Here is an 11270-nt window from a genome sequence, read left to right as displayed (position 1 = left end):
TGTGGGCAAGTCCCTCATATGGAAAGCCAGAGAAAAGTGGTAGAGCCTAAATATGGAAATAAAACTAACAAGGAAAGATGTTTTGATTCATGTTTTTCAGCAGAAATATATACAGAACTTCTACTTCTGGGTAAAGTGGATTACCTTGTGGTAGACTATCATTCCATTGAGCACAATTACAAAAGCTGTGAAAAATCATTTTTTAAAAGCCTTCAGGTATCTGAAAATCCCATGAAGACATAAAGATCTGGTAATCTGGAATTGAGCTCTCAATGTGGGGCCGATTGTTACTTTGGGGTCATTTACTGGTTCTGTTTGAGAAATTTGCCCAGACAGAGAGTTATTAGCTCTCAGTAATGAGAAATCATCTGAGATTTTAGTGGTCTCTTGTGTTTATAGTGACAAAATTAAAGACTTTATGAGCCTGAAACACATGGTAAATTATCCCTGTCATCCCTGAAGCTGTGCAGGGCAAGAACCTAAATGCTTAGCCCAAAACTATTCGGAAAAAAAAAAAAACTAAATTTTTAGCAATCATTCCTGGAGAGGCAAAAATAGATTTCAGAAACTGTTAGGGAAGGGGCCCACAGGATGTTTTCAAATTCCACTAAAAACACTGGTGAGTGACCAGAATGAAATAATAGACTTGAGTGTTATTACCGAAGTTGTGATGCAGCCTTAATTCCTTGGTTGCTTTAAGTTCTGAATACCCCATTCTGTCCTCCTACTAAAGAAACAAAGAACCTTATCACTAGGAGGATATCATGTGAAGTCCCATGAATTTTTCGACAAAATATCCAGCATTAGATTGAAAATTACCAGGCATGACAATAAACAAGACAATGTGACAGAGGACCAAGGGGGGAAAAAAAAAAGAACTTGATGGTCTAGATGCACAGATGATTCAGATGCTATGGTAGATAAGGACATTAACATAACTTTGACAGTTTTGTTTTGTTAGGTCTTTAGCGTTTCCTACATTTATAAACTCATCTGTTTGCCATCTGCAAACAGATTATTTTACTTCTTTCTCTCCAATTTGGAAGCTTTCTTTTTCTTGCCTAATTGTTTTGGCCAGGATTTCTGGTACTATGCTGAGTAGAAGTGGTGTGGTGGTCATCCTTGCCTTGGTCCTGATCTTAGAGGAAAAACTTTTGATTTGTTGACACTGAGTATATTAACTGTGGGCTTGTAATGTATGGTCTTTACTATGTTGAGATACCTTCCTACTATACCAAGTTTACTGACAGTTTTTATCATGAAAGGGTAGTGAATTTTGTCAAATGTTTTTTATGTATATATTTCTATGATCATGCAATTTTTATCTGTCATCCTATAAATTTGATATATCATATTAATTGATTTATGTTCAACCATTCTTGTTCAGAGGTAAATCCCACTTGTTAATGAGGTCTCATACTTTTAATGTATTGTTGAATTGGTTTGCTAGTATTTTGTTGAAGATTTTTGATTCTGTGTCCTCCAAGGATATTGGGGTGTGGTTTTCTTACAGTGTCTTTGCTCTGGTTTTAAAGCTGCTGGGCACAAAATCAACATTAGTTGCATTTCTATATGCTAACAATCAGCTATTCAAAAAGGAAATTAAGAAAACAATCCCATTTACAATAGCATCAAACCAAGGAGATAAAAAACTTATACACTGAAACTGTCAAACAGTGACAAAAGAAATTAAAGAAGTCAGTACTAAATGAAAAGACAACTTGTATTCATGGACTGGAAGAATTAATATTATTGAAATAGCCATACTACTCAAAGTGGTCTACAGACTCAGTGCAATCCCTGTAAAAACCCCAATGATATTTTTTACAGAAATAGAAAACAATCTTAAAATTCCTACGAAGCCACAAAGATCCCAAAACAGTCAAAGCAATCTTGAGAGAAAAAAAGCAAAGCTGGAGGTATCATACTTCTTGATATCAAATTACAAAGCTATAGCAATTAAAATGGTATCTTACTAGTATAAAAGCCGACATATAGATCAATGGAACAGAATAAAGAGGCCCCAAATAGACCTACACATATACCATTGACTGATTTTTAACAAGAATGACATGAATGTGCAATGGAGAAAGAATCATTTCTTTAACAAATGGTGTTAGGAAAACTGGATATACACATGCAAAAGAATGAAACTGGACCTTTATCTTACACCATATATAAATATCAACTCAAAGTGTATTAAAGAGTTAAAAGTTAAGGCTTGAAACAATAAAATCATAGAAGAAAATACAGGAGAAAAGCTTCATGACATTAATCTCTGCAATGACTTCTTGAAAGAGACACCCAAAGCACAAGCAACAAAAGCAAATATATAGAAGTGGGACTGTATTACACCAAAAAGCTCCTGCACAATGAAGGAAACAATCAACAAAATGAATAAATGACCTATGAAATGGGAGAAAATATTGGCAAACCATATATTTGATAGTGGTTAATATCCAAAATACTGTAGGAACTCCTTCAATTCAATAGGAAAAAAAAAATACAAATAATGGATAAAAATGGGCAAACAACTTGAACAGATATTCCTCCAAGGAGGACACACAAATGGCCAACGCATGTATGAAAAGGTGCTCAACATCACTAATCATCAGGGAAATGCAAATCAAAACTACAATAAGATATTACCTCATACTTGTCATGATGGCTATTATTAAAAAAACAAAAGATAACTGTTGGTGAGAATATGGAGAAATTGGAACCCTTGTATACTGTTGGTGGAAATCTAAAATGGTGCAGTCACTATGAAAAACATATGGAGGTTCCTCAAAAATTAAAATAGAGCTACTATATGACCTATATGGGTATATATTCAAAAGAATTGAAATCAAGATCTAGAGGTGATATCTTCAGTCCCATGCCCATTGATGCATTATTCACAATAGTCAATATATGGATAAAACCTAAATGTCCATCTTCACTTGGATAAAGAAATGTGGTATATACATACAATGGAATATTATTCCACCTTAAAAAAGAAGGAAATTCTGACATATGCAACAACATGTATGAATTGGAGGATATTATGGTAAATGAAACAACCAGTCATAGAAGGACATATGTTGCCTCATTCCAACTATATGAGATATCTGAATAGTCAACTCATAGCAACAGGGAGTAGATTAGTGGTTTCTAGGGGCTGTGGGGAGAAGGGAATAAGAAGTTGTTGTTCAATAGGTATAAAGTATCAGTTACACAAATGAGTAAGTTCTAGAGATGACGTATACAACTCTGCATCTATAGTTAATATTACGTAAGCATTTAAAAATTTGTTCAGAGGGTAGATCTCATGTTAAGTGTTCTTACCACAGTAAAAAAAACAAACAAAAAAAAAACAGAAAAAAAACTCAAAACTTTGACTAATGGTTCAAGAAAATGTGGAAAAAATGGGCTGAAACGATGAAGAAATGTAGCTACTATCTGATAATTGAAACCTATGTTTTTTTTATATTTTTTTTAATGTTTATTTATTTATTTTTGAGACAGAGAGACAGAGCATGAGTGGGGGAGGGGCAGAGAGAGAGAGAGAGAGAGAGAGAGGCAGACTCAGAAGCAGGCTCCAGGCTCAGAGCTATCAGCACAGAGCTGGATGCGGGGTTCAGATTCACAAACCGTGAGATCATGACCTGAGCCAAAGTCGGTTGCTCAACCAACTGAGCCACCCAGGCACCCCAAAAACCTGTATGTTTTTTATTCAATTTATTTAAACTAAACAACAACAAAAAAACCCGAATATACCTATTTCTCCCAACCCACTTCCCACCTCTGGCAACTATTAAACTGTTTTCAGTTTCTATGAGCTTTTTATTTTTCTTTATTATTTTTTTTTTTAGATTTCACATATAAAAGAGATCAATATTTGTCCTTTTCTGACTGACTTATTTCACTTAGCATAATGCCCTCAAGGTCCATTCATTTTGTGACAAATGGCAAGATTTCATTCTTTTTTAATAGCTAAACAATATTCTATTGTTTATATACCACAATTTCTTTACCCATTCATCCATCGATGGACACTAAGGTTGGTTCCATATCTTGGCTATTACATATAATGCTGCAATGAACATACAGAGGTGCATATATCTTTTCAAATTAGTGGGGGTTTTTTGTTTCCTTTAGATAAATACTTAGATTTGGAAGTTAAGAGCTCAACAGCTAGATTTAACAGCAAATTAGAGTAGAATATAGGATTGGTGAGTGGAAGGAAGAAGAATTAAAAGTATGCAAATACACTGAGGCAGAGATAAAAAGAAATATATAGAAAATGTGTAGGATAAAGGACACCTAGAGTACAAATTTCTCACATATATTTAAATGGAGTCTGAAATGGAGAGGAAAAAAAATGGGGCAGAATCATTATTTGGAAAAAAATCCTGGCTGAGAATTTTCCAAAACTAATGAAAGATATATACCAGTAGATTCAAAAAGCTCTAAGACCTAAACAGAACAAACAGAAATAAAACCAAAGCCAAAGGTTGGCACATCAAAATAGACCTCCTGAAAAGCAACAACAAATAGAAAAATTTTAAATCCCAGCAGGTTATTTTCTGGATATTGATAAGTTGATTTTATGGTAAAATTTAAATGGAAATTCAGAGAGGAAGAGAATTGGGAAGGCAATCATGAAGAAAAACAGAGCAGCAGGATATATTCTATAAAAGGTCAGAATTTATATATAATCGTCAAAAATTAAGCTATGCTCGCATTGGCGTGGGGAAAGAAAAATATATTTATATTACATAACAGTCAATACATAAAGAAATATATAATCACCTGATTTATAAAAACGATGGCAATGTGGTTCAATGAGTAAAGGATGGTCTTTTAAGTACATAAAGCAGGGAAAATTGGACATATGTAAAAAACAAAAACAAAACAAAATACTTGACCTTAAATTCATATCATACACAGAAGCCATATCCAAATTGATTGTAGATTAGTTGTGAAAGATAAAACAATAGAGTTTTTTAAAAGTAAACACAAAATTAGAGAGAGTTTGAGCAGATGAGTGGGGAATAAGATCCAGGCTGGATTTCAATGCTGGCTCTTTGAGGCCATAAGAATTCGGCTTTGTTTAAACATCCAATAATTATACAGACACTACTGAGCTGTGTCTGAAACTCCTCATTTTTACAAACTAGTCAAAATAATTGTAGGTCTGTGAAAAAACGCTGATCAGGATGAATGAGGTGCATAAAAGATACAGGTGTTTTATTTAGATATATATTCTGCTCTTTTAATTTTGATTTTGCTGGAATTAGCTAACAAAATAAGACTACCTTGTGCAAACACTCTTGTCTCACTTTCATCACAATGATTTAATCCAAAAAATGCAGCTGAGAGCTGCACCTTAATCACAAATCTCAGTTAAGTTCTCAAAATATAATCCAGATGTTGTCCTCTTTGGGCACTTCTATCCTCACCACACATTATTTTTAAAGGAAGACTCAACATGTGTCCAAATTCAGTCATAAGAAAACATTGAAAGCACCGGAGCAAGTCATGTAAATTTCACTAGTAGATGCCCTTGAAGGAGGCAAAATTTGAAGTAGCTTTAGAATTGTCAGAAAACAACATAGTGACAAATACAGAATTAAAAATGAATACTTGCATGAACCTTAACACATTGGAGAAGAGTGTTTTACTTTTCTTATGCTACATGGTTTATTTACCACACGTGACTGGCTTTGTATTCCGCATCTCTTCTTGCCCCAGTCCCTAAACCTGCAGTTGAATTTGACACCTTTTTCTACTGAACACAAAAGCAAAATATCACATAAAAATCATTAGTCACCAATTGGAGATTCTGAGGGAAAACAGAACTTTTACTTTCAAACCTGACACTGCAAACAACTTAAAAGTTTAATTAGAAACGCGTATTTTCTTCTAAGTCTCTCTCTGACCACACTTCCAACCTAGGATTTTCTCCTTGTTCCATTTGCTCTTTCTGCTGCCTCTTAAATACCTATTTCTCAGATTTATCACATTCCCCATTATGTTCAGATCCCCAGAATGCATAGATTACATCTTTGCTCACACAGGTGGCAGTTCCAGCAAGTTAGCCAGTCCTTTCTAGCACTACTTATCTCCAATAACCCTGTGAATAAAATACTCTTTCTCATTTATACCTCTCCTACAAAAAATATCTGCATCCACCTCAAAAAATCTCAAGGAGAAGACAACACCAGAATGTACTTGTGATACTCAGGGCTCCACTGACTACTGCCTTAAACTCCTCTCCCAACTAAGGAATAAAAGGACCTTCTCAATATTCTCTTCTGGGTAGTGTTTCTGATCCAGTCTGATGACTTGCTTTGAAGAAAGTCACTTTTTAATTCTGGAGTTGTCCCTATCAGTAGAGTCAGGCAAAGTTATAGTTTGACCAGTAGAGGTTAGTAGGTATATCTCAAGGTCACGGAATATGCAGTTAGTGCTATAAAAGGGGGAAGGGGTACAGAGGTGAACTCAGAAGTTCAGTCCTCATCACATTTCATCCTGAGTCAGAGCCCACCTGACAGAAATATCTTTAGGTGGGTACTTCTTCCACTTTAGCTACTAATTCTGGTATCTGTGCCTTACTTTCAAACTGCTCTCATTTCATGAGCTTAATTTCTCTATGACAAGAATATAGTTTCTACCCTTAAAAAAACTAAAATGAGTATGGCTTCATGTTTCTACTTCCTAGTCTTGGGAAGTCCATTGTTTTTATTTCCAAATCTGCCTCTTCATGTCCCTGTTGGTCATATCAGCTCAGTGTAGGACAACCACCAGGCCAGAATTAAATTAGTGGGCAATTTCAGTGCCCAGGGCAAGTTTCTGAAGGTCAATTTCTTCCTGTTCTCTTTAGTACATATGACCTCAGGCAGCTAAACCACATGTGAGTAATCTGCAAATGGCCCACTTTGAACTGATAACAGAAGTTTCAAGTCAGTGATTCCATTTTATCTACTAAGGGTGGGCATTATTACCTCTAATCTTCTTCTTCCTGAATCAGCTTCACTAAGAGACAGATAGAAGGGGTAAACTTTTCGTTTTAAATGAATTCAAGGTCTTTCCACGAAGGCTTATTTATAAATTGCTCTTGAAGTGACTACCTCTGGGTAATCTAACATTTTCTCCACATCATCTTATCACAAATCTTATTACAAAGTCTCTGGAGTTCTAACATATATGTAGAAGTCTTTTATTACCTGCCTTTTTGACTTATGATCAGAATCTTGTCATCTTAATCCTGGTTATTTTCCACTTTATAACATATTGCCCCCCAAACAAAGACATGTCCACCTTATGTAATTCTTAGCACTGGTCTTGAAAATGATTTTGTAATCTTTCTCATTTCTCTACTTTATACCTCTTACTCCTGAGAATTTCAGTGGTATATTCTAACCACAAATCAAAATATTTTTCTGATGTCATGGGCATTGCATTCCCCATACATTTCTCTCTTTTCTGGTAGCTTTTGACCTCAAAAAAATCATTCTAATACTTGGTTGATGACCAAATCACCCAATAGAGTACTTTCTCCAAGAAACTCTACATCTACAGACAACATCTGCCATGGATATCTTATTAGAATCTTGGAAAGATTTTGATATTAAGAAATTGGTTAACTTCTGTAGTTCAATTATATATTCATTACTAGCCCAAGACTTTAGAATATCATTTATTGATTCTCTCACTCAATACATGAAATGGTACATGAATTTAGCACTTTATTTTAATCTTCAGTATTAAACTTTGCAAATACTCATAATGTTTCTCTCCTATGAAGTCATACGCCAACTATCATCATGGTTTGTGCCATTTGGCAACTATAGTGAGGAAACACTCTTGTTTCACTTTCATCATGATGATTTAATAAAAAATACATATGAGAACTTCACCTTAATCACAAATCCCAGTTAAGTTCTCAAAACATAACCCAGATTTTGTCCTTTGGGGGGACTTCTATGCTCACCACATATTAGTCTCAAAGAAAGACTCAACATGTGTCCAAATTCAACCATAAGAAAACACTGAAAATATCAGAGTGAATCATGTGGATTTCACTAATGAGTTTTGTGGGGAGACAGAGAGCAAAGCTAGCACTGAGAACCACACTATAATCAGGTTAGTTTTTAAAAATTCCATCTATGGATGTCTGGTCTTCCAAGACCCTATTTGGTTAAACTGTTAATCTGTTTCCTTTTCTTCTGACATCTCTACCTTTTTCTCAGATCATACATCATAACCTGCCACCTTTTACAAACACCCTTTCCAGGCATGTGGACTTGGATTCTGCCTCCTTTTCATGTGGAACAATACCATCAGGCCATCTGGTCTTCTCCAGACCTCTTTGGGTTGTTATGGATTCTTCATTATATGATAAAATTTTTCAAGGGTTTCTTCACATTTCTTGTATTAGTTATCAAATATTCTAATTGAACTATTCTCACATGATCTAATTTATAATGTTCCTCTACTCATTCTATAGCATATTGTAAACATAAGTTTTGTAGAGTTGGCATAACGTGTATTTATTTCAACTACAAAACTTTAGTCACATAAAACGGACATACTAAAACTGTTTAAATGTATGCTCTTAAAAATGTGAAATTTTAAAAATTATTTTATTGGGCTAAAAATGCTTAACATGAGATTATCCTTTTAACATATTTTTAATTAACAATACAGTATCGCTATCTATAGTGACAATGTTGTATATCTCTAGAACATATTAATCTTGCATAGCTGAAATTTTATTATATTATTGATTTTATTGATTATTGATTTTATTTATACATTGATTGGCAACTATCCATTTCTCTGGCTTCCAACCCCTGACAACAACAATTCTATTTTTTGCTTCCATGAGTCTAATTTACATACGTCCTATAAGTGGAATCATGGAATATTTGTCCTTCTGTGACTGATTTATTTCATTTAGCAGAATATCCTCGAGGTTCATCCATGTTGTCACATATAGTAGGCATGCAAAAGAATGAAACTGGACCCTTCCCTTACATCATACACAAAAATCAACTCAAAATTAATTACAGACTTAAATATAAGATCTGAAATTGTAAAACTCCTAGAAGAAAACATAGGTGAAACTCTTATGCAAGGCTAATTATATGGTATATTTTTGTTGATATATGAAAGTTTGTGTAGTCTTTTATAAATCTCTATGTTACCAAAAGTATTACCATAACTAACATTAAAATACATATACATGTAAATATCCTACTGTATTATTTTCTAGAGAGTGGATAATATTCCAGTCATTTTAGTAGCAAGTCTACCGAACATTAAAATATAATAGATGCTTGCATTTAATTACTATGGATAATGATATTTATTATAAGTTGATAATTTTACTTACATCTTTCAGATGACCAAAAGTTGGTTTAGCTGTATGGAGCATAAGTTGCTTGGTCACTGGGTCTAATTCTAAAGGAAAACCAAAGAAAATATTTAGAATGTACTCAAAAGTAGTAAAAAAATAAACAAAGAGTGGAAAAGTTGTTAATATTTATCAATATTTTTATATGGAAGACCAAATTGGATTTCCCCTAATAATAAAATTGACCAGTCATTTGTACTTTTTCCTAAATTCACATTCACGGGCACTCTGATCATCACAGAGAATTTTAGCAAAAATTAATCTAATTTGTACAATGTCTAACTTCATAATCAGAAATTACAAAGTGTTCTATACTTAAAATGTGGCAGACATGTTATTACAGACATGTAATATCAGTGTCTCTTTGTTATTACAATGCCACATGTAATTTCATGTCTGTAAGATTATTGGTTGACTACCCCAAAGCCATTACATTATCCCTTGCCAAAATCACTTTATGAGAAGTTAAAAACACGAGATTATTTGCTTTTTCATGCTCCTAGAATCTCATTCTCCTAAGGCATAGGCATGTGGACAAACATAATGATAATTTATCATCCAAATGGGAAAACATTTGAGAATAAAGAGGAATTATTTATAGTTGTTCTTGGACAATAGAGTGAGAATACCAGAAATTTAACCAATGGGATTTAAGAGGTAGTGTGCTGGGAGACTTTTGGGGAAATCTAAATTCCAGGATTTAAAAACAGTCTGCAGTGGGCAACTGCCTGTTATGTTCTGGACAAAGCTGTATTGGATGACAGAGCCTGCAGCAGCATTCTGGATGCATGAAAAGACAAGACTGTGGACAACAGCCAACACACTGAGGATAGCACAGTGAACAGACAGAGAATCTTTGCTGACATCATTGGATAGTTTGCCTCTTCTTACATAATAAATAACTTTATCCTTTTAATTAGGTGTCTTTTTCAACTCGTGCCAAAAGCATCCTAAATAATATATTCATTAATATTAATATATACTAAAATTTGGGACCATGATATTTCATGTGCAATCCATTAAATTAACTATTGGACAAACTTTTTGATCATTTTTCCTCCTTAGTTTTATGTAGTCTTTATAATCTCTGTCTTCTTCAATATTGGAATATATGATGAATCTACCAATATTTTTAAGGTAAAGAGGTCAGTGTCAAAACACACTATGTAATATCAGCAAACCTATTAGCCAATTTTATAGTTGGCTTAAAAATCAATTACTAATTAAAATCATGATGTTAACTTAGTATCTTGAAAAATTAAAGTTGCTCTAAGTAACAGAATTTAAAAAAACACTGGAGTAGTTAATAACTCAAATTCATTTGACTGTAATATTAGAACACATTTAAGTTAGCTAAACTAAAAAAGTATATACTTGAAAAGGGCATACAAAATAAAAAGAGTAGAGTGACAACATGGCATAAATATGGGATAAGAAATATTAGGAAACAAGGATGCTAACTTTGTACATTGGAAACTATGCAATCCTTCTCATACTGTTGCACTTGCTTCCTCTTAAAGTATCTGTCCACTTTCTTCACTGCCTCATTTTATATAACATTAATATGAGAGGCCCCCAAATCAACTTGACATAATCTTATAATTCAGATGGGGCGCCTGGGTGGCGCAGTCGGTTAAGCGTCCGACTTCAGCCAGGTCACGATCTCGTGATCCGTGAGTTCGAGCCCCGCGTCGGGCTCTGGGCTGATGGCTCAGAGCCTGGAGCCTGTTTCCGATTTTGTGTCTCCCTCTCTCTCTGCCCCTCCCCCGTTCATGCTCTGTCTCTCTCTGTCCCAAAAATAAATACACGTTGAAAAAAAAAAAATTAAAAAAAAAAAAATCTTATAATTCAGGAAACTACCATTTGA

General features: G+C 34.1%; 1 protein-coding gene across 2 annotated transcripts in view; it reads right to left on the bottom strand.

The window, feature by feature from the left end:
* Positions 1-659: 659 nt before the first annotated feature.
* CNBD1 (cyclic nucleotide binding domain containing 1) overlaps positions 660-11270 on the bottom strand; it is a 430168-nt gene continuing 419557 nt past the window's right edge. The window contains exons 11-12 of one of the 2 annotated variants that reach the window (XM_040493922.1): positions 9383-9450; positions 660-727 (exon numbers count right to left, since the gene is read on the bottom strand). In XM_040493922.1, the coding sequence (XP_040349856.1) occupies positions 725-727; positions 9383-9450 (71 nt within the window). In that variant the 3' untranslated portion in view covers positions 660-724. Of the gene's footprint in view, positions 728-9381; positions 9451-11270 lie in introns of those variants that run through there. The other variant, XM_040493921.1, reaches the window with a different exon arrangement.

This window comes from Herpailurus yagouaroundi, unplaced genomic scaffold, assembly GCF_014898765.1.
Source record: "Herpailurus yagouaroundi ecotype Mexico unplaced genomic scaffold, PumYag 186, whole genome shotgun sequence".
Taxonomy (NCBI): domain Eukaryota; kingdom Metazoa; phylum Chordata; class Mammalia; order Carnivora; family Felidae; genus Herpailurus; species Herpailurus yagouaroundi.
The sequence above is the reverse complement of the archived record's forward strand: the minus strand, read 5'-3'. Positions and strand labels throughout refer to the sequence as shown.